Source organism: Grus americana, chromosome 27 (genome assembly GCF_028858705.1).
Source record: "Grus americana isolate bGruAme1 chromosome 27, bGruAme1.mat, whole genome shotgun sequence".
Classification (NCBI taxonomy): Eukaryota; Metazoa; Chordata; class Aves; order Gruiformes; family Gruidae; genus Grus; species Grus americana.
Genome location: NC_072878.1, coordinates 398,223 through 421,197, shown reverse-complemented (window position 1 = coordinate 421,197; position 22,975 = coordinate 398,223). Strand labels below are relative to the sequence as shown.

Below are 22,975 nucleotides of genomic sequence, written 5' to 3'. Positions count from 1 at the left end.
AAGTTGGCAGATTCTGTTGTGCTTATAATTTTTTTTTTTTTAGTGATTTTTTTTTTTTCGTCGTGGAGGGGGGAGCTGCGTGTTAAAAGAAGGAGCAGGATGCGACCGAAAACTCATTTTCTTGGTGGCTGAGCTCGTTTCGGTGCCTCTTTTCTCCTCTTCTTGCCTTTCCCCGAGAAAGACGGACGCGAGGTAAGACTTTTTATTTATTTCTCTCTCTTTAAATGGCTTAAATTGCGTGAATTCGCTGCGAACGGCTTAAAAAAAATCACGTGAATCGTGGCGAAATTCTCCCCAAAAAAGCACCCGGTTGGGTGCAAAAGACGATTGTGCCGCTCTGGATTTTGGAGTTTGCTCATCAAATCATCCTCCTCACATCGTGCATCCTCCATCCTGCCTCAGTTTCCCTTTTTCCAGCCAAGAAAACACCTTTTTTTTTTTTTTTTTTTGCCAAAATTCCTCTAATTTATGCCTAGCTTTGCTCTGGGGAGCAGGACCCCCTGGGTTCTGGAGCAAAATAGGATGAGTAAAGGGTTAAAAAAACCCTCGGGGAAATCTGATTTTTTTTTTTTTTTCTCTCAGCTTTCGGTCAGTGATGAAAATAAAAATTTTCCTGATTAGCAAATGCTTTTTTTTTAAAAAAAAAACCAATAAAAAAGCAAAATGAATTCATTCCCATCGCACCTTGGGATAAAAATATTGTGAAAAGGACCCGGTTGGTATTTTAATGAGAAATCTTTCACCTCCAGAGCATCGTCGGGTTGTTTCATCAGTTTGTCAGGGTTGGGTGGGGGGTTTTTTTTAATGATTATTATTTTTTACAGAATTTTTACAATTTTGCAGGAGCTGGGATGAAGTTTTCTTTCGCTTTCTTGTTCCTGATGTTAGGTAGGTTAAAAAAAAAAAGAAAGAAAACACATTTTGGAGGATGCTGCTAGATGGGAAAAATCCCGGGCGGTGGTTGCTCCCAGGGTTAATATTTCCTCCCATCTCTTCTCCAGGAGCTGTGATGAACGTCCAACCAGAGCGAGAAAAAGGTGGGTCTTGCGTGAATAGACGGGATTTCCACCCAAAAATGAGATCGTTTCCGCTTTAATTTGGGAAGCGGGAAGGGAGCGGCGACGCCGGGGGTATACGGAAATGGGATGTTCGATTTTCACACTGTTTGCCCTCAAATCTACGTGCGATTCTCACGGGCCGGTTCATCTCTCCCCGGTTTCACCCCAAACTGTTGGACACCGATGAGAAGTCAACCCCATTTTTAGGTAACCCAAGGCAAAGAGGCTCCATTTAAAATCAGGAATCACGAATCCGGCGGGCTTCACCCCAAAATGCACGAGATTTGGGGGGTTGGGTGGTCCCCCAATACCTCAACTTTTGTCTTCTTGCAGCATCCTTACTCTACCCCTACGGTTTGGACCAGCATGACCATAAGAACCCTAAACTTGATGATGGGACGTCACAGCAGCTCCCCATCACCGTGCCCTTCACCTTCTACGGCAAAAAGCACCAAACTCTTTACGTACGTGAGCCAAAATTCCACGAATTCCTTGCGTGTCTCTCCATTTTCCAATTTCCCCCCCTTTTTTGGGTTTTTTTCTCCCTTTTTCAGTCCCTTTTGTCTCTTGCCCCCTCCCAAGAAAAGCCACCCAACCATGGGACTGACCTGGTTGCCTTAATATGATTTTTTTTCTGGCGCATCAAAACATCTTCCTATGGCTGGTGGGTCTTGGGAGGAGACCTACACCCTTCTGGAGCAGTGGTTGGGAGGTCCGTGGTCAAGTTTAGGGTCCCACCACCCTCGTTTTGATAGAGCTGTAGATGCAATAGTAACCTAAACACCTCCAACATGGTGGTAGAGATGCAGAAGTCAGTGGTAAGACCACATCTGCATCCCACATCCATCTCCAGGGTACCAAGTCAAGGTGTTGACCCCGTGGTAGGGCTTCCAACACAGGTTGCCGTCACATCAGGGGTTGACCCGGTGTCTTTTGCAGGTGAACAACAACGGTGTGATTTCCTTTGGCACCCGGGTACACCAGTACACCCCCGAACCCTTCCCCCTGGCCGACGGACGCCCCTTCGTGGCCCCGTACTGGGGAGATGTGAACAACGTTCTGGGAGGGGACATCTTCTACCGAGAGATCACTGACCCGGCGCTGCTGGAACGCATCACCAAGAACATCAACCAGTACTTTCCCGAGATCCCCTTCACCGCCACATGGGGTTTTGTGGCCACCTGGGACCACGTGGCCTACTACGGCTCCACCACCAATAAGGTAAGGTCGTGACTTGAAGGCCAGATGAGGTCATGCACATGGAAATTAATTTCTCCCACCCTGACTCGGTGAAGAGACCGAGCGCGTGGCCACAGGCAAATGTGTTTTGGAGAGCAAAACCGAATCGCGGCCTCAAACCCATCATCGATTTGAGGACCGAGACAAGCCAAAACCTGCAGGTGCTCAATTTCTTGGTCTTCCCAGCCCAGGTGTTGGCCTTACAACCCACTCGTTGGTGCTCATGACCCACTCATCATCCTTATGACCCATTCGTTGGCCTCACATTCCTCTCGCTGGCCTTCGCAACCCACTCATTGGCCTTCGTGACCCACTCGTTGGCCTTCGCAACTTCTTTGTTGGTCTCACGACCCGTTTGTTGGCCTTACAATCTATTTGATGGCCTTTGCGACCTCCTCCTTGGCCTTCACGTTCCGTTCCTGGCCTTCACGAGCCATTCGTTGACCTTTATGACCCATCCATTGCTCTTTGCCACCCATTCATTTGCCTTCATGATATTTGAGGTGAGTGTGTATCTTCTGGTCCCTCCGTCCTACCTGCCAGCCCTGGATGGGTATGCAAAACCCCATGGAGCTCCTCGACCATCCCTAGGTGCTGACATGCAGGTGTCGCACCCAAATCTTTACTCCCCAATTAATTTGCTGTGTTGAAAGCCAATTTTCCCACTACACTGTTCTTCTGGCCACCTCGTGCAAAGAGGCTGTGGTAGAGCACCAAAAGTACTTGTCTGAAGGTAGACACCAAAAAAACAACCTGGATGGGCCATGCCTGACCAAGATGGCTTCCTTGCGCAGCTACAGGCAAGGAGTTTACACCTGTGTGCAACCCTCAGGGCTAAATCCCATTCGTACCTGCTCATCCCACCACTGATGGTGTCACCTCCTCCTTCCTTTTCGCAGGGCAACACCTTCCAAGCCGTTCTGACCACCAACACCAAGACGTCCTTCATCATCCTCAATTATTGGGATATCCAGTGGACTACGGGAGTGGCAAGCGATGGTGACCCCGAAACAGGTCTTGGAGGCACCCCAGCCCACGTACGTAGGGCTGAAGGATGAGCAGAGGGAAACGGGACGAAGGGAGTTGAGGAATGGGAGAGGACGTTGACCAGTAATGAGGTTTTTTGGGACAACACCAGGTTTGCCAAAGGTAGAACTTTGTCCCACAATATTTTTGGAGAAAACAATGCTGAAGGTAGGACTTTGGCCCATAATTTTTTTTTTTTTTTTTGTAGAAGACAATTCCAAAGATAGTTTGGCCCATAATGGTTTTTTTGGGGACAACACCAGGTTCATCCAAGGCTGCAGGGTGGCTTGTACCGTTTTGGGGGGGACAACAATGCCAAAGGTAGGATGGTGGCCCACAATGTTTTTGGGGGAAAACACCAGATTTGCTCATGGTAGAAGGTTGTCTCATCCCATCTTCTGGGGACAATGATGATGAAGGTTGGAGATTGGCCCGTGACATTTTTGGGAGGACAATGGCAGGTTTGCTGAAGGTAGGAGGTCAGCCTGTAATGTTTTTTGGGATGACATCAGGTTCACCATAGGTAGGAGGTTGGCCCACAACATTTTTTGGTGACAATATTGTCCAAGGTAGGAGGTTATCTCACAACAGTTTTTGGTGAGAACAACGTCCAAGGTAGGAGGTTGGCCCATAACCTTTTTGAGGGACACCACCAGGTTCACCAAAGATTGGAGGCTGGCCCATAACATTTTTCTGGCGACACCACCACCACCAGTAGGAGGTTGTCCCATGCCATTAATCCCTTGGGTGGGGTTAACCCTCTGAATCCTCCATTTTGGCCTCATTTCCAGGCTGGCTTCAACAGCGGAGATGACACCCACTTCTACAACATCCCCGGTTCCGAGACCGAAGCCATCATCAACATCACCAAGACCTCCAATGTCAACGTCCCGGGCCGTTGGGTCTTCCAGGTGGATGATTTTAAGGTGACAGGGGTCCCCACCGAGGTACCCAAGGTCGCCAACAGAAACGACTGCTGGTTGTAAGTTCGATTTTTGAGGTGGAAACCTAATTAAAAAAAAAAAAAAGGGGGGGAGAATTGAGAATTGTTCGGAAAAACGTTTCCTCCTCTTGAGTTCTTGGTTTCTTCTCGCAGATAAACCAAGGCGGATGGAGAAGAGGGACCATCCCCATTGTCCCCATTGTCCCCATTGTCCCCATTGTCCTCATTGTCCCCGTTGTCCCCATTGTCCCCTCATCACACGTGTAGGATGAGGTCATACGACGAGATGCATCAACCTCTACCAGAGCAATAAAATTGCAGCCGAGACATCGCGGCTCCGGCGTCTTCTTCATTTCTCACGTGTCTCCATGGGCTTGTAGGTAGGTTTGGTCTAGATTTCCATGAATTCATCAAATTTTTTGCCTCTTTGTGCATTAATTTACATTTTTTTTCACTCTACGTGCATGAATTTACCTTTTTTTTTGCCTTCTGCATCCACAAATATATTTTTGTGTGTGTCTATATACCCAAATTTATGATTTATTGCCCTCTATGTCCATAAATTTATGATTTTTTTTTTTTTGGTACACCATACACGCATTTATGAATTTTACCCTCTGTGGGCATAAATTTATTCATTTTTTCACCCGCCTCTTCATGAATTGGTGATTTTTTGCACTCTATGGGCACAAATTTATGATTTTTTTGCACCCCTCTGCGTGAATTTATCCTTTTTTTCATGTCTGTGTGCACAAATTTAGGATTTGTTGCCCTCCGCAGATGAATTTATTCTGGTTTTCACTCTCTGTGCATATATTTATGATTTTTTTTTTTTTGCCCCATGTGTGAATTTATGATTTTTCTTTGTATGTACAAATTTATGAAGTTTTGCCTTCAGCATGCACAGATTTATGATTTTTTTTTCCTTCTATGTGGAAAATTTATAAATTTTGCCCTCTGTGTGCATAACTGTATCAAATTTTGCCCTCCATGAGCACAAATTTATGATTTTTCCCTTCTATGTGCACAAAATTTATAATTTTTGCCCTCTGTGTGCATAAATTTATCAATTTTTGCCTTCTATGAACACAAATCTATGATTCTTTTTTGCAATCTGAGCATGAATTAACAATTTCTTGTGCTTTATGTCATGCATTTATGATTTTTTTTTTCACTCCCTCTTTTGCAGAAAATGTCAAAAAAATATTTCCAAATCCCCTGGGGCTCTTTTCTTTTTAATAATCCCTGATTTTTTTTTCCCCATTTACGGGCATTTTCCTGCAGGGGCATGAGGTCAGGGTTGTGCCAAGAGCCCAAGTCACCAATTTAGGGGAAAAATACAAATTTTACGGGAAAAACCACCTAAAACCCCACAAATTAGGATTTTTTCCCTAAAAAAAGCATTTTTCCCTAACGAGGCGTTTTTTTTCCCTAAAGAGGCATTTTTTCCCCTAAAAAAGATTTTTTTCCCCTAAAGAAAAAGTGGTTTTGCACGTGGAAATGAGCACAAACATGCACCGTGCAACACGTAACACACAGCACACTGGCGTGCACAGCACACGACACGCAAACGACACGCGTGCAGAGCGTGCGCACAACGCGCTGGCATGCACAGCACAACACGCGTGCACACGACACGGTCCACGCTACTGCGCACAACACACATTTGCGCTCCACGCAAGACACACGTGCAACACCACACGTGTATGTAACACAACAATGCCCACTAGGCGCGCGCACCTGCGCACAACACACGTGTGTGCAACACCACACGTGTGTGCAACAAACCAACAGCCAACACATGCTAGGTGTGCGACACATGTGCACAACACACACCACGTGTACAACACACACGTGCGACACAACACTCGACACACGCTAGGTGTGCGACATTTGCACACCACGCGTGTGCAACACAACGCTCAACGCACACTAGGTGTGCACAAATGGGCACAATACACATTTGGACACCACGCAACGCAAGTGCAACACAACACCCAACACCACACTCAACACACTCTAAGTGTGCACCCAAGGCATGGAACACACAACATGTTACACACAATGCACGTGCAACACACCACTCGACACACTCTAGGTGTGCATACAATGTGCACGACACAACACGTAGGTGCAACACAACACTTGCGTGCAACAACACTCAACGCGCAACGTGGCACAAACACCCCCAAAAACACCCCCACAACACACTCTGACACAACACAACACACACAACTCGGCACAAACACCCCCAAAACCACACCCACAACACTTTCGGACATGATACAACACACACACAACACACAACTTGGCACAAACAGCCCCAAAAACACCCCCACAACACGCTCTGACACAACACACCACACACCCAACACACAACTCAGCACGAACAGCCCCAAAAACACACCCACAACACACTTGGACACAACACAACACACCCACAACACACAACTTGGCACAAACAACCCCAAAACATTGCACCCAGAACACTCTTTGACACAACACAACACACACAACTTGGCACAAACACACCCAAAACGTTGCACCCACAACACACTCCGATGTGACACAACACAACACACACAACACAACTTGGCACAAACACCCCCAAAATGTATCCACAACACACTCTGACACAACACACACACAACACACAACTCGGCACAAACAGCCCCAAAAACACACCCACAACATGCTCTGAGACAACACACACAACTTGGCACGAACAGCCCCAAAAACACACCCACAACACACTCGGACACAACACAACACACACACGACACACAACTTGGCACAAACACCCCCAAAAACACTCCCACAACACCCTTTGACACAACACAACACACACACGACACAACTTGGCACAAACACCCCCAAAAACACTCCCACAACACACTCGGACACAACACAACACACACACAACACACAACTTGGCACAAACACCCCCCAAAACACCCCCACGACACGCTTTGACACAACACAACACACACAACTTGCCACAAACACACCCAAAACGTATCCACAACACACTCTGACACAACACACACACAACACACAGCTTGGCACAAACACCCCCAAAAACACACCCACAACATTCTCTGAGACAACACAACACACACACAACACACAATTTGGCACAAACACCCTCCAAAACGTTGCACCCACAACACGCTGTGACACAACAGAACACACCAACAACACACAACTTGGCACAAACACCCCCAAAAACACCCCCACGACACGCTTTGACACAACACAACACACCCACAACACACAACTTGGCACAAACACCCCCAAAAACACCCCCACAACACACTCTGACACAACACAACACACCAACAACACACAATTTGGCACAAACACCCCCAAAAACACCCCCACAACACACTCTGACACAACACAACACACCAACAACACACAATTTGGCACAAACACCCCCAAAAACACACCCACAACACACTCTGACACAACACAACACACACACGACACACAACTTGGCACAAACAACCCCAAAACGTTGCACCCACAACACGCTTTTACACAACACAACACACACGCAATGCACAACGTCACACCCTCCCCCTCCGCTTTGGCCCTATTCGTCATCCCCCAAAAGGGATTTTTTTCGGAAAAAACCCTCCCTCCTCCTTTTTTTCCTTCCCCCCTCCCCGCCAAATCACCCCATTTCTGGCAAAAAAAAAAAAAAAAAAAAAAAAGTCCCCACCCATCTTGTCCCCCTCACCCCCCGCTTGTAATTTTGGGCTAATTACAACCTCACCGACGAAAAAAAAATATAAATCCCTATTTAATAATTCAGATTTTTAAACCATTTTTCATCAACCCCTGGCCTGGCTTTAATCAAAACAATATTTTCCTCCCCATTTTCACCTTTTTTTCGCGCCAAAAATGATGTCAAAGCACTGGGTGGGTCGGTCCCGTGGGGTCGTCTGTGTTTGTCTTTTTTTTTTTTTTTTCCCATCTTTCTGCAAAAAAAAATATAATAAAAGGAGGAGCAGGAACCGGTTGCCCCGGGGTCGCTCTCGGCATTTGCATCAAGGATTTGAGGACAAAACAGAGCTTTTTGGGGTCGGATAAAAACCAGAGACAGGTAAGGTGAAATATATAGAGAATTAAATATAATTTTTTTTTTCAGAAAAAAGCCAAAAGTGTGGAAGTAGATTTGGAAATTCCTCAAATATTCCCCCAGCTCTGGGTTTGTTCTCGGTAGCAGCTGAATTTGACCATTTCTGAGGGAATTTTTGGGGGGAAAAGGAGGAGAAAAGGGGAAAAAAGGAGAGAAAAGGGGGAAAAGGAGAGGAAAAGGGAAAAAGGAGAGGAAAGGGGGAAAAGGGAAAGAAGGGAAAAAGGAAAAAGGGGGGAAGGAGAGAAAGGAGGGGAATTGGGGAAAAAAAAGGAGGAAAAGGGAGAAATGGGGCAAAATGAACAAGGGAAATAGGGAAAAAAAGAAAAAATGGGGAAATGGAAAAAAGAGGGAAAGGGGGAAAAAGGAAAAGAGAGAAAATGGAAAAAGAGGAAAGGGAAAAAAGGGAGGAAGGGGAAAAATGGAAAAAGGTGGGGAAAAGGGGAAAAGAAAGAGAAAAAAGAGGAAAAAGGGGGGGGGGAAGTGAATCTGCTCGGAGGAGAGTTTGAATTTTGTACAAATTTGAGGGGACCCAAATGCCTCGTCCCGGGTCTGTTTCCATGGAGATCTGAAGTGATGGGATGGGGGGCCTGGATGGGGGGAGGGCACGTGTAAATGCCCCAAAAAAGCGTATTTTGGGGTCGGGTGCAAGTGCAATAAAATATAGATTTTGGGGGTAGGTGTAAATGCAATAAAATAGCGACTTTTGGGATGAATATGAGTGAAAAAAATAGATTTGGGGGGCATGTGTGAGTGCAAAAAACCAGATTTTTGTGGGGAAAAAAAAAAAAACAACTGAAGATTTTGGGAGTGTGTGTGAGTGCAAAAAACCAGACTCTTGTGGAAAAAAACAGATTCTGGGGGCATGTGTGGGTGTGAAAAACAAGACTTTTGTGAAAAAAAACAGATTTTGGGGGCGTGTGTGAGTGCAAAAAACCAGATTTTTGGGGCAAATGCAATAAAACACTTATTTTGTGAATGAGCGCAAGGGCAAAACCACACATTTTTGGGGATGCCTGTGAGTCCGAGTGCAATAAAATGTGGAATTTTGAGACGTGCAAGCGCAAGAAACTTCAGAATTTTGGGCCACAGGCAAACACAGGTGCAATTTTTTAAAAAAAAAATCAGAGAATTTGATTGTTTTCTTACCTTCTGCAGCCAAAGCGCCATGGATGGCTGCCCGTGTCGGGGAAAAGGTGATGTTCCGCTGCGGGTCTGGACCGTTGTGTTTTGGGGTGAGTTCAAACATTTTGTAGAAATGCATTATAACCTGTAAAATCCACCCCACCCCCCCAAAAAAAATATAAATCTCAAAATAAGATTTTTTTCCAGTCCAAGAGGCCACATTTCACACCCCCATCCCATGCAATGATTGAGGAGAGAGAAAATTCCAACCCCCCCCGTGACACGTAGAGGGGAAACCAAGGAGCAAAGACCCCGCCCAAGACACGTTTTGGGGGGGAATAGTCAAAAATAGGGCAATTTTCCCCCTGGTTGCAACCCAACGCCAGCCGTGGTCCTTCAGCATCATCTCTGAGCGTGGCTGTCCACGTTTCCACCTCCCCGCGGCCTTTTGGAGGTGAAAGGAGACGCCTTAAAAAGACCAATTTTTCCCTTTGAATTCCTCCATCCGGCACAAAACCCACCCAAAAACCTCATCTTTTGCCCAGGGAATTAATTGCTCTTTCTTCTAATTGATAATCCTCTCGATCGACAGTCCTTCAAAGCAATTTCGTCAATATTTGTTCAAATCGACAGACCTTGTTTCTCCAACTTGATAACCCATCAAATCAAAAGTCCGTCAAATCAAAAATTTGTCAAATCAAAAGTCCATTAAGTCAAAAATTTGTCAAATCAAAAGTCCATTACATCAAAAGTCCATCAAATCAATGTTAATTCAAGCTGTTATTAAATAACATCCCACCAAATCGCTATTCATTGGCCACCAGGATTAAATCAGGTGCCACCTCTAGCCCAACTTGAGTCTTGATCTCCAGCTCGGGTTGCCAAATCTGACCTTACGGATGATGAAGGCACTGATGGCAGGTTCTCCTCTTCCTTGGGCTTTTCTAGGTTTTTTTTACTTGTTCAATGTCGCTGCGTCAGCTTCGCGTCACCTGGGGGAAGATTTCGTGGTGGGCTTCATGCAAAACGGTTTGCAGCAGACCCTCAACAGCGACTTCAAGCTGCTTATCACAGGTTATTCACCCTTCACATCCGTAACCATCTCCATGAAGAAGCCAGGCTTGAGGATGACGGTGCAGGCAACCACAGGTCAAACCATCCTGGTGAAGATCCCACCCCAAGCAGAGATGGTGGGAAGTAAAACCTTCGATAACACCGTGGTGGTGAGGGCCAACAACGCCATCTCCTTGGTGATGATCAACGAGAAACCCACCTCGATTGATTCAGCCGTGGTATACCCCATGCACACTTGGGGCACGGAGTACCACATTGTGACACCCAACGTCGGCACCGACCGCTATGGCGAGTTCGTGGTGGCCGCCTGGGATGAGCCCACCATGGTTGACGTGCACCTCAAAGCCACAGTGACCTACCAAGGCCGGTCTTACCCCCGAGGCTCGGTGCTCCCCATCAGACTGGAGCCTTTCCAAGCAGCCCAACTCCAAAGCCCATCTGATATGTCCGGCACAAGGATCGTGGCGCAGAAACCCGTGGCCGTCTTCACTGGCCACACTTGCTTGGCCAGGTTTGCCAACTGCGACCATCTGGTGGAGCAGCTCCAGCCCGTTTCCAGCTGGGGCACCACCTTCATCGTGCCGCCGTTGCCTTTCGAGACTCAGTCTGATATCATCTACGTCTCCACCTCCCAGCCAACGCGCGTGGAGTCTCAACACGGGGTGACCAAGACCGTTCGGGAGCTACGACCGAGCCGGTCAACGTTCTATGGACTCCAAGCCTTAAACACCTTGTACCTCTCTGCCAACGCTGGAATCCAGGTCATTTTTTTTGCCGACGGCGGTAATAAAGATGCCATCTCTTACGACCCGTTTTTTATGACCATCCCAGATATCTCCAGCTACTGCCACTCCTATAACATCTTCGCCCTGGACGGTTACGAGAATTATGCCCTGCTGATAGCCAAGACCTCGGAGACGTCTGGAATGACGCTCAACAAAGTACCGTTGAGAAATATCGCGTGGAAGCCCGTCCCGGGCACCGATTATTCCTGGGCCGGGCAGAGTTTGGGCAATCAATTCGCCGTCCATACGGTGGAACACAAGACGTCTCCCTTCGGGTTGCTCAGCGTAGGGATCCGGGAGCAAAAAGCCTACGGGTCGGCGGCCGTTTGCGACAGCGGTGAGTGCCCCGTGGCCACCTCCAGTTCCGTTCACCCCCTTTTCCCTTCCCTCCTGCCCCCCTCTCGAAAGCGTGGGTGCAATGCAAGGCAAAACCCCACATTTTTAGGCGTCGAAATTTATTCCTCCGAGCCGGGTGTCTCTAATATCCCCTTTCCATCCCCAAAGCTGATAAACGCTGAGCTCGCTTCTAGAGAAGTACCTAAAATTAGCTGGTTTGAGCCCAAACCCAGCTTTTCTCTTGTAGCACAAGGATAGGCTACCAGCTAATTAATTAATTTTTTAGGTCTGAAAGGGGGTAATTAATCCAACATGGCTTTGGCCCATTTTAGGAGAGGTTATTGCTTCTAGAAATGTGTCATCTGTAATTAACCTATAAGTAAATCATCTATAATTAAGCAGTCAATGAAAGGAGCCTTCAAGTGAGTTAATCCAGATGGTCAAGTCTAAGCTTAAGGCTAAACCTAGCTGGGATAAATCCCTGCTTTAATATTTTAGAGATCTGGAGGTGCTGGTTGACTGTCTACGGTGACGGTGACACTCGCACCGTCCCCGAGGCCACATCTGGCAGCAAAGTCATCCCCACAAATATAATTGTGTGCCATTTCTTCCAGATCCCTGCCGCCTCGTGAAATGCCGGGCGAAGGAGACGTGCAAGATGGAGAAGGGGGAGGCCGTGTGCGTGCACGACTACATGGGAACCTGCATGGGGTCGCAGTCCCTGCAGTACCACACCTTCGATGGGATGACTGTGGACATCCGGGGCGGCTGCACCTACACCATTGCCAAATATTGCGGCAACGATCCCACCTTGGTGCCTTTCGTCGTAGAGGAGAAGAAGAGCGACGGCAATTTTAAGGAGTGGTTGACCAACGTCTATGCATACGCCTACAACATCTCCATCCAGAGAGGAGAGGGAGGCAAAATCCAGGTGGGTTGATTTTTTTTTTTCAGGCTGTGGCAGCATTATTCTGGACAAAACCAGGTGGAAGAGGATAAAGCGTTGTGAGGTTGAAATTAAAAAATGAGGAGAACCAGCAAAAACACGGAGTATTGGGAAATTTTGCGTTACAAATCAAGACGCGGCAAAGGAGAGGGTGTTTCGTACCCGACTCGAGATGTCTTCAGAGGTGCCTCCAATTAAACCACGCTCGTTTTTTGGTTAGCATTGAGAGAAAGGCGATTTTAAGGATGCAACTCTGCCATGAGGCTGGCTTTTTATGGTTTATCCATGGGGTCCACTAACCATGGAGATCCACCAAAAGGGAGTCTAGATGAGCTGTAGGTCTAGTTTACAAGGTTAGATGAGGTTTCTCCCAGCCGTACAGTTGAGTGATCTTAACATAAATGAGATTTTAAGCTTGGAAGTTGGAGGAGATGGTTCTCCTGTGACGCATTTGGGTTTTTGATCTTTTCCCGCTAAAGCCTATCGCATATCTACAGGACGTGGGACAAAATTTATCGTTTATGCCGATAATTGCTTCTTCTTGAAAGACATTTGTCTTTCTGATTGTATCTATCTGCTTTTTTGGGGTTGTGAACTCTTAGCAAAGCAACTCTCTGGTGAGATTTAATCCATCGTCTTCTCCTTTCCCTCAAGGTCAACAACAAACCCACCAGCCTACCAGCCACCTTGGAAGCCGGGAAGATCCAGATCTCCCAAAACGAGGGTCGGACCATCCTGCAAACGGACTTTGGGCTGCAGGTGACCTACGATGAAGACTGGGCCATAATGGTGGCAGTGCCCAGCAGCTATTTCGGGGCCACCTGTGGACTCTGCGGCAACTTCAACGAGGACATGGAGGACGAGATGACACTTTCTGATGGCACTCAGGCTGCCGGTGTGGAGGATTGGGTCGAGAGCTGGCGAGATCCTTCCTGCCAGGATGATTGTGGAGACCAGGAGACTCTGCAGGACACGGCAGGCTGTGGTAAGCTCAGATGGGTGGTCCTCAAGAATTTTGGGAGAGAAAGAAGGGAATCCACACGGGGATCTGGCCGCAGGTGCCTGAGAGTTGCTGCCCAGCCCACCAAGTTGATGCTTGTAGGCGTCAGCTTAACCAACATCTCCGGCATCGGGGAAGGATTGTATTGGTCTTTTCATGCCAAATCACCCCAAAATGCACCTTATCTGACTTCAGATGTCCATAACACACAGAATTATGTAGGGTTTTTCTTGAGGGCCATCCCCACGAGGTGTCTCATGGACTCTGAATCACTTGTAGGCATCAACTGAGTGAACGTAGGAGCCCGATGTCCCTCTAAGGAAAGTGCTTAGCTCATCCCTTGTGTTACCCTTTTTTTTGAGATCTTCTCCTCAAATATCATCCCCACAGCTCAGAGATGCCCCAAAAACAGCCACTTCGAGGCCTGTGGGACATCGTGCCCTGCCACCTGCGCCGACCCCAAAGCCCCCACGTCCTGCAGCAAGCCATGCGTGGCGAGCTGCCAGTGCAACGAGGGCTTCGTCCTCCACAACGACTCATGCGTCCCAGTGGAGACCTGCAGGTGTTTCCACAACGGTCGCTCCTACAAGATCCGGGAGGAATTTTGGGAGGACGGGAGCTGCCAGAGCCGATGCCGATGCGAGGTGGGGGGCAAGGTGGCTTGCAAGAAGGCTGGTTGCAAAGCCCATGAGAAATGCGTCATGGTCAACGGCGTCCCCAGCTGCCAGGCGAACAAGTATTTTACCTGCATCGGGACCGGAGATCCTCATTACACCACCTTCGACGGGTTGAGATATGACTTCCAAGGGACTTGCATCTACCAGTTCGCAGCCCTCTGCACCCAGGACCCCAAACTGGTCCCCTTCACCGTCAAGGTGGAGAACAACAACCGAGGCAGCAAAGCCGTGTCCTTCACCAAAACCGTCACGTTGGAGATCTACGGCAACGTCATCAGCATGAGCCAGGAGCATCCGCGCAAGGTCAAGGTAGGTGTCCGCCAAGGACCTCGTGCAACCTGCGTCTAAACTGCTTATTTGCTATGTTTTATCCCAAAATCCTCCTTTTTTTTTTTTTTTTTCCTCATGCACGCCTCTGTGGAAGCATCAATTTCTGTCTGCCGTCTCCAGAGGGAGCCCTGAGCAGCTAGTTCAGATTTAAACATCATATTTTAAAACACTTAAAGAAGTTCATATTTAAAAAAAAAACACAGAAAAAACCAGAAAAAAACCCTACAACTTGTTTATGTTGTGCTGGAAACGGCCCATTTTCACTCCGGTAAACTAAGCAAGTGAAAAATATCCATGAATAAGTGCAAAAATACTCCCACGTTCAAAAGCATCCACTTTGCTTGACGTATCTGCCTGCCTTCTTTCTTTTTTTTTCTTCTCCCATGAGGTTTTCTGAGTTTATATTTCCTTTCTCCCCGACAGCTGCAAACTGACTCAATCAATTTGGGAAAATGTCAACTCCCACCTTGTTTTAGCCAAAGCGTTGCACAAAAGGGTTAGCTACACCTTTTCCTTTATTTTTCTCTCTCAACAATAATAATTTCCACTTAATATAGAACCCTATACCTGGAAATCCTCCTCAGGTGAAAGGGGTTTATTTTTTGCAGAAACACCCGAATCTCAAGCAATTTGCATTTTTTTGGTTGGTTGGTTGGTTGGTTTCTGGAAACTCTCCTCATGCAAAGCCTTTACCAAAACCACCCTAAATTTAACACATTTGAATTTGCCCAGAAATTTCACAAAACCCGCTTGAATCTCAACCGAGTTGCGTTTGCGCCGAAAATCCCCCTCTCCCCCCCCCCCCTTTTTTTTTTTTGCAAAAACACCCAGATCTCGAGGGTTTTGCGTGAGCCATTCGTCACCCGGTGCCACCACCGACCCTCCACACCACCTTCCGCAGGTCAACGGCGCCTTCGTGGAGCTCCCGTTCACCCAGAAAGGTCAATTCGAGCTCTACCACAGCGGCGTCCACGGCTTTGCCCGCACCGCCTTCGGCTTGCGGGTGAGCTTCGACTGGTACAGCTATGCCCGCGTCATCCTCCCCGACGCCTACGCCGGCGCCGTCTGCGGCCTCTGCGGCAACGCCAACGGTGACGCCGACGATGACTTCATCACCCGCGACGGCAAACAGGCGGCAGATGAAATCCAACTGGCCGACAGCTGGAAGGTGGGAGACGTCCCCGGTTGCTCGGCCGGTTGTGTGGGGGACTGCCCGGTGTGCAACGAGGAGCAGAAAAAACCCTACCGCGGTGACGACTACTGCGGGGTGATCTCCAGAACTGGGGGGCCCTTCCGGGCTTGTCATGATGTCATCAACCCCGCGCCCTTCCTCGAGGATTGCGCCTTTGACGCCTGCCACTACAAAGGCCACCGGGACACCTTGTGCAAAGCCATCGCCGCCTACGTGACGGAGTGCCAGAGCCACGGCGTCGGCGTGGAGCAGTGGAGGACGCCGTCCTTCTGCGGTGAGCGTGGTCAGAAGGGGATTCCCCCACCACCACCCATAAAAATAAGGGTTTGAGCCCAACCTCCCACTCCTGGCTTTGCTTAGAGCCAACGGAAACAGAAAACGCCTCCAAAATTGGGTTTATTTACCCTGTTTCCAACATCTCCTTGCAACACAATTACTTCATCCTCTCCTTCCACGGTCCTGAGGCCAAACAATGAGTTGAAATGCAAATATGGATGTGGGGAAATTCCCTCCAACTCGTTTCCAAAGCAAAACTCATCCCTTCCTTCATGCAACAGTGCAAAATAAATCCCCGTCGCCCGACAGATTCTTCCTTGATGCAAAGAAGGGGAACGCAAAATCAGTCCCCATCGCTCTCCAGAGCGATACTGGTGGTCGACCACTCAAGATTTGCTTGGATCTTCACCCTAGGCTTTGGGCTGATGAAAGAATAGGATTTATCTCCCCCCTTTCCAACCATTCCTTCCAGAAAAATGATTTTATTCTCTCCCTCTACAGCCCCGAGGCCAAAAGATGAGTTTAGATGTAAATACGGATGCGGGAAAATTCCCTCCAATTCATTCCAGAAGCCAAATTTGTTCCTCCTTCATGCAACAGAGCAAAATAAATCCATATTTCCCTCTGCATTCCTCCTTTATGTAAGGAAGGGAAATGCAAAATAAATCCCTGTTGCCCTCCAACGCTATATTGGTGTTCCACCACCCAAGATTTGTTGCATTTGGCCCCCAAGCCACGGTGCAATGATGGAAATATTCACCGTGATGCTTCCGGCTGCAAATCCAAGCGGGATTTCATGTTTTTCTCCTCTGCTTCTCGCAGGTCCCTCCTGTCCCCGTCATTCACACTACGAGCTCTGCGGGAGCAGCTGCCCAGCTACGTGTCGGCACCGCACTGTCCCCGAGGACTGCGCATCGGTGCTGTGCGTCGAAGGCTGCTTCTGCGACGAAGGCTTCGTCCTCAGCGGCGACGAGTGCGTGCCGGCAGGCGAGTGTGGCTGTGAGCACCGGGACCGCTACTACAAGAAGGGTGAGGATTTCTACACCTCGTGCCGGGAGAGATGCCGTTGTAAAGCCAACGGGGTGGTGGAGTGCGAGGAGGTCTTCTGTAGCGCCCACGAAGAGTGTCGAGTAGAGGATGGGGTGTTGGGGTGCTACCCCGCCGGCTACGGGCGGCTGGTGGTGTCAGGCGACCCACACTATGTGACGTTCGACGGGCGAGCCTTCGACCTCCTGGGTTCTTGCACCTACATCCTGGCGCGGCTCTGCAAGCCGGAACCGCGGCTGACGAACTTCTCGGTGCTGCTGGAGCACGACGTGGGCGGTCGGGGCAACGTGGCCCTGATGAAGAGGGTGATCATCTCCATCCACGGCTACACGGTCAGCATGGAGAGGGGACGGAAGTGGGAGGTGATGGTAAGTCAGGAGGGTCCCCCGCCTTGGTGCACGTGGGCGTGCAAAATCTGTGGTGCACGTGTGCATGCAAAATCCCTTGGCGCGCGCATGCATGCAAAATACCTCGGTGCACGCAGGCGTGCAAAATCTCCTGGTGCGTGCAAAATCCCCCCACTGCTAAGTCGAGATGTCCCCGCCCCTCGGTGCACGCGTGTGTGCAAATTCTTTTGTTGCATGTCTGCATGCAAAATCCCTTGGTGCGTGCGTGCAAAACCCCATGATCCAGAAGTTGGGATGTCCCTGTCCCTCGGTGCGCACGTGTGTGCAAAATCCCCTGGTGCACACGTGCGTGCAAACCCCCTCCCCATCCTACACGCACGTCCCAGGTGGATGGGGAGCGCTACACGCTACCGCTGGTGACGGAGAACAAGAAGCTACGGATCGTCCAGGAAGGGAACAACATCGTTCTCCAGACCACCGCCGGTCTCCGGCTCCTCTACAACGTGGCCACCTACCTCCTCGTCACCATCCCCGACGCCTACCGGGGTCGCGTGTGTGGACTGGGTGGTAACTACAACGGGGACCCCAGTGACGACTTCCAGCTGCCTGGCGGGTCCCTGGCACAAAGCACCGAGGAATTTGTCACCTCCTGGAAGATGCCGATGGAGGACAGAGCATGCACGGATGGCTGCAACGGCAAGGTCTGCCCCATGTGCGATGCTGCCGACACGGCTTCCTACGTCACCAGCGATTCCTGCGGGCTCATTAGGGACCCGGCGGGACCTTTCGGGCTGTGTCACCCACGGGTGAGCCCAGTGGAGTATTTCAACCACTGCCTCCACGACGTCTGTGCTGCCGACGGTGCCCGTGATGTCCTGTGCCACAGCCTCCAAGCCTATGCCGCTGCTTGCCAAGCCGCCGGCGCTGAGATCGCCGGGTGGAGAACGACCACTTTTTGCCGTAAGTGTTCCAGAATATCTCCATGGAGCCCCTTCAACTCCCGTTTTCCTCCAAAGTCACATTTTTCCCCAGCAAAACCCTCCCCGTTTTGCAATCAGGGCTTTTTTCTCCTGTTTTCGAGGCAAACGCGCCTTCGCTGTCTGGACCAAGACGAATGACCGGTGTAATATCACGCCAGGTTGCCTTTTGCTTAACTCCCCCAACTATCTATCAAATAGCCCTGAAATTATTTTTAAACCACAAAAAAACCCTCATTTTGGGGCTTCAATCACCTATTTCCCACCACAAACACTCTGGAAGAAGAAAATTTCAGCTCACCACCTCCAAAACATCAATATTTGTGTCCGATGAGTTCAAAACAGGCGTCCCTCTACTTTGCCTCGAGGACATTAGTGATATGCAAATGCTTTAATTTGGACGTGAAAAACTGGATCCAGTCGTTTTAACATCTTTTGGAGCCATCAGAGATGTCCAAGACCGTTGGTTAGCCATGGGGATGCCCCACTGAGTCCAGGAAAAATGGTCGTGATTTTTTTGGGGGGGGGACACAATAATGGTATTTCTCCCTTATTTTCCAGCCCTCTCCTGCCCACCCCACAGCCACTACGAGCTCTGCACCCGTACATGTGACTTCACCTGCGCCAGCCTCTCCGTGCCGGCCCCGTGCAGCTGGACGTGCTTCGAGGGCTGCCAGTGCGATGATGGATACCTCTTCGATGGAGAAGCCTGTGTGTCCCTGGAGCGGTGTGGTTGCATGCATCGGGGACGGTATTTCAAGGTGAGGTTGGCCATCAAGGTTTTGGCGTTGGTGTTTTTGGTGGAAATCAAGTTGAGGAAGGATTGTGGGGTGAGTTGTCCCATCTGGATGATGCAACTGGTTTGGGGATTCAATCTTTGATGAGGTTAGGTTGTTCCATCTCGTGGACGCAGCTGGTTTGGAGACTCAATCTTCAATGAGGTGGGTTATCCCAACTTGATGATGCAACTGCTTTGTGGCCTCAATCTTTGATGAGTTGGGTTGTCCCATTGAGTAGACGCCACTAACTTGGGGTCTCAGTCTTCAGTGAGGTGGGTTGTCCCATCTAGATGATGCAATGGATTTGAGGATTTCATCTCTGATGAGGTCGATTGTCCCACTTAGTCAACGCAACTGGTTTGGGAACTCAATCTTCAATGAGGTGGGTTGCCACTTTGTTTTAAGGCCACGTGTCCGAAATAATGCAATTAGTAGCAACCTAAAACGCGTATTTTGCTCCGCTGGACCACGGGGAAAAGGACCATTACTTTGTTGAGTTGCACAAACTCCACCAAATCCATCTCATGTTTTCTCTTTCTCTCTCTGGGATTTCTTCCTCCCTTGAAAGTGAGAAGTTCCTCCCAAATTTAGAGGTGGTGTCCATGTGGATTAACCTCTGAGCCTTTCCTTTCCAGGCGGGTGAGACCATCGTCTCCAACAACTGCTCCACAAAATGCAATTGCCACCCATCCCGGGGACTTGTCTGTGAGGACATACGGTGTCCCCCGGATGAGATCTGCGCCATGCAGGACGGGGTGCAGCGGTGTGTCAAGCTGGAAGGTCGGTGCCGCGTCTCCCCGGGGGCCTTCTTGACCACGTTTGACGGGGCCAGAGGAAAGCTCCTCGCCAGCGGCACCTACAAAGTGGCTGCCCTCTGCAACGAGCAGTCACCCAACTGGTTCAAGGTGGTGGTGGAGGTCAGCGAGTGCCGGGAAGACAGCATCCCGGCGGCCGTGGCCGTCTTCATCTTCTTCCGAGAAGCTTTTATCACTGTGAATAACAACATGGAGGTGTGGGTAAGCCAGGGTGGGGCATGGACAACCCTTGCAGGCGAGCAAGATGAAGAATTAAATTAAGACAAGGAATTGGTGTGGGATTTCTCTCCGCTTCCTCTAGATGCCCTTAGGTGTTCAACCCCGATGATATCTTTGTGCTGGACCACTTTCAAGGGGCAGCCTGGGATTTTTTAACCCGTTTGCGGTGGTTTGTCTTGCTGTAGGTGAATGGTCTTTTCACCCACCTTCCAGCTGTGGTGTCCAAAGCCATCTCCTTGAGCACGGTGGCGGAGAACGTCACCGTCTCCCATACGTCGGGGATGGATGTGCTCTTCAGCCCCAAAGGGGAGGTGACGGTGACCGTAGGGGCCACCTTGGTCAACCGACTCTGCGCTCCCTGCGGCAACTTCAATGGTGACCCCAGCGATGACCTGAAGCTGCCCGATGGCCGGGTTGTGAGGAGCATCGCAGAGGTCGTTGATGCCTGGAAAGCCAGGGATTTTTCGGGATGGTGAGTGACCCCAAAAGACACCCCCGCGCCCCCAAAACCATGGGTTGATATTTTTTTAAGCCTGGGAAAGCAAGAGGGTAGGGAAAAACCTCCATGGGGCACCAACGGGTTGGGCTAGGCGGCATCCGGGAAGGACTTCTCCATCTTCTTTGGTTTCATCCACAGCGACTGACACACAAAACCAAGGAAATTATTCTGGTAAGTGACTCTTCTCCTCCTTGGCTGCCACATCTCACGCTATAAATGCTCCTGCAGCCCCGTGATTGGATGAGGCTTAGTTTGTTCAACCCTCCCTAATTAATTACTGGAATAATTAGGGGTTTCTGGTGCCTTGGCATGGACCAGCCTTAGAGATACGCTTATCAAGAGTAGACACCCAATGCCTTAGCTTCGATGTAGGACATCCTGTACAAAATTGACCAAAATCATGATGCCTAGGAAATTTTTCGTTGTAGAAAGAAAAATTGAGCCGAGATTCAAGCTGCGAAATAGTTTTGCGGTGTCTCGCGGGATGTTTTCTGCTTCGCTCTGCTGCTCGGGTTTGTCCCCGTGAGAAGCAGAGAGGAAAGAGGCAAATTCAGCGATTTTGCTGAATATAGAGCGATTTCACTGAACAGCAAATGGTCTCGCTGAATATAGGCTGATTTTGCCCAATATAGAATGATCGTGCTGAACAAAGGGCCTTCTTGCAGAATACAGAGCAATTTTGCCAAATACAGAGCGATTTTGCCAAATATAGGGCAACTTTGCCGAATACGGGGCAACTTTGCCAAAATACGGGGCAATTTTCCCAAAGACAGGGTGATCTTACCCAATACGGAGCAATCTTGCCGAATACAGGGCGATCTAGCCGAATATAGGGCCGTCTTGCAAATACAGAGCGATCTTCTTGAATGTAGGGCGCTCTTGCTGAATATATAGCGGTTTTTGCCAAATAATGGGTGTTCTTGCCCAATATAGAGCTATTTTGCCCAATATAGAGCTGTTTTGCCCAATATAGAGCCATTTTACCGAACATAGAGCAACCCCAAAGCCACCGCCGCTGGGCAATGAAGATCCCACCAAGGGTCATCCCATCTCCACCTTCTGCTTGCTCGCCCGCACACCTCGCCCTTGTGCACCCACCGGCCTGCCCTCACTCCACCGCCTTCCCCGGCAGTTCCCGCCACTCTGCGTGTCTCGCACGGCCCCTCCGCACCAACATCTAACGCCCCCAACGTGCCCTAACACAATCGTTTCAGCCTTGCTTCCCCTTTGCTGCTGGCTACGAGGATGGTCCCGAGGGAGATCGGACGAGGTTGCAACGACGGGGCGGTGGGTGGGGAAGGAAGTGCAAATTTTTTTTTTTTGGCAACATCCGCGACGCGGAAGATGAAGCCAACAACATCGTAAGGCAACGGCCAGGCTTGGAAATTTTTTTGAGCGCAATCCCATGCACGGGGACCATAAAACCATGGTTACATTGAGCAAAACTCACCTTTCGGGAAGGGGAAGATCCAACTTTCCGCCTCCCCGCGAGGATGCGATGATGAAGGTGAGGAAGAGCGGTTGGTTCCTCTTCGAAGGGGGACCCTGACGGCTGCCCGCGTTTCATTTCTTTCAGCCGCGCCTCCAACCTCGTGCGGATGGAAGTGGAAGCTCCCGTCTACCCTATGCAGTAGGTGGAACCACGCAAGGACGGACGCGAGAGGACAGTTTCCGCGTGCACACGCCCACCAGTTCACGCACTTCTTGTAAATACTCCTGCAGAGGTTTTCACGCCTCTAGAGGCACCAAACCGGCATCTCGGGTTGAGTTTCTGCAAGCGCAGAAGGAAAACCAGCACTGAGCTACGACGGACGTCTAGAGCAGCGGGTCGCGCGGCCTCAAATATCTGCAAAAAAATTAAAAAAAAAAAAAGGGCAAATGCTTGATCTGGCCTCAAATCGGTGAGAAAAAAAAGGGTGTTTTAAAGACCTGATCTACTTCAGATAAAGCCCAAAGCCAAGATGACCCATCTGCACTGGAGTGGCCTGAACGAAAGCGAGAGAAACACCTCAAGCCAAAATAAATGTAAAATTAAGATCAACAGACCCAAATCCCGGCCATTTTCCCCCAGAAATGCACAATTCCCATTGACTGTTTTTAGTCTAATGCTGCCTGCTGTTGGATAAATCAATAAAAGCCTTTAC

The 22,975-nt window shown here is 49.4% G+C and overlaps 2 protein-coding genes and 1 long non-coding RNA gene across 5 annotated transcripts; 2 read left to right on the top strand and 1 right to left on the bottom strand.

The window, feature by feature from the left end:
- The first annotated feature begins 29 nt into the window (after positions 1 to 29).
- On the top strand, positions 30 to 4,593 carry LOC129197055 (alpha-tectorin-like). 2 transcript variants are annotated; one of them, XM_054805040.1, is made up of 8 exons: positions 30 to 192; positions 844 to 888; positions 1,002 to 1,037; positions 1,392 to 1,522; positions 1,998 to 2,279; positions 3,197 to 3,334; positions 4,115 to 4,305; positions 4,420 to 4,593. In XM_054805040.1, the coding sequence occupies exons 2-8, from the start codon at positions 852 to 854 to the stop codon at positions 4,421 to 4,423; spliced, it is 819 nt and encodes a 272-aa protein (XP_054661015.1). In that variant the 5' UTR covers positions 30 to 192; positions 844 to 851; the 3' UTR covers positions 4,424 to 4,593. The 2 variants fall into 2 exon arrangements, with proteins under 2 accessions (XP_054661015.1, XP_054661014.1); XM_054805039.1 differs by having other exon boundaries at positions 74 to 192; positions 825 to 888.
- LOC129197056 (uncharacterized) lies at positions 4,200 to 22,379 on the bottom strand. Its single transcript, XR_008574252.1, has 4 exons — positions 22,282 to 22,379; positions 9,557 to 9,677; positions 8,155 to 8,249; positions 4,200 to 4,331 (listed from the first exon to the last, which is right to left on the bottom strand). It is a non-coding gene; the product is annotated as an uncharacterized LOC129197056 (long non-coding RNA).
- Positions 8,280 to 22,975, top strand: LOC129197053 (IgGFc-binding protein-like). 2 transcript variants are annotated; one of them, XM_054805037.1, is made up of 14 exons: positions 8,280 to 8,374; positions 9,566 to 9,642; positions 10,481 to 11,728; positions 12,342 to 12,658; positions 13,328 to 13,658; positions 14,064 to 14,659; positions 15,582 to 16,146; positions 16,971 to 17,563; positions 17,929 to 18,502; positions 19,081 to 19,280; positions 19,934 to 20,314; positions 20,518 to 20,804; positions 20,970 to 21,002; positions 22,408 to 22,975. In XM_054805037.1, the coding sequence occupies exons 2-13, from the start codon at positions 9,576 to 9,578 to the stop codon at positions 20,974 to 20,976; spliced, it is 5,166 nt and encodes a 1,721-aa protein (XP_054661012.1). In that variant the 5' UTR covers positions 8,280 to 8,374; positions 9,566 to 9,575; the 3' UTR covers positions 20,977 to 21,002; positions 22,408 to 22,975. The 2 variants fall into 2 exon arrangements, with proteins under 2 accessions (XP_054661012.1, XP_054661011.1); XM_054805036.1 differs by lacking the exon at positions 20,970 to 21,002.

Excerpts from the sequence above, each read along its gene's own strand:
- LOC129197055 (XM_054805040.1), top strand. The coding sequence starts at position 852 with ATGAAGTTTTCTTTCGCTTTCTTGTTCCTGATGTTAG. Across the intron at positions 889-1,001 it reads TTTCTTGTTCCTGATGTTAG|GAGCTGTGATGAACGTCCAA; the intron begins GTAGGTTAAAAA and ends TCTCTTCTCCAG. Across the intron at positions 1,523-1,997 it reads AAAAGCACCAAACTCTTTAC|GTGAACAACAACGGTGTGAT; the intron begins GTACGTGAGCCA and ends TGTCTTTTGCAG.
- LOC129197053 (XM_054805036.1), top strand. The coding sequence starts at position 9,576 with ATGGATGGCTGCCCGTGTCGGGGAAAAGGTGATGTTCCGCTGCGGGTC. Across the intron at positions 11,729-12,341 it reads GGCGGCCGTTTGCGACAGCG|ATCCCTGCCGCCTCGTGAAA; the intron begins GTGAGTGCCCCG and ends CATTTCTTCCAG. Across the intron at positions 17,564-17,928 it reads GACGGAAGTGGGAGGTGATG|GTGGATGGGGAGCGCTACAC; the intron begins GTAAGTCAGGAG and ends CGCACGTCCCAG.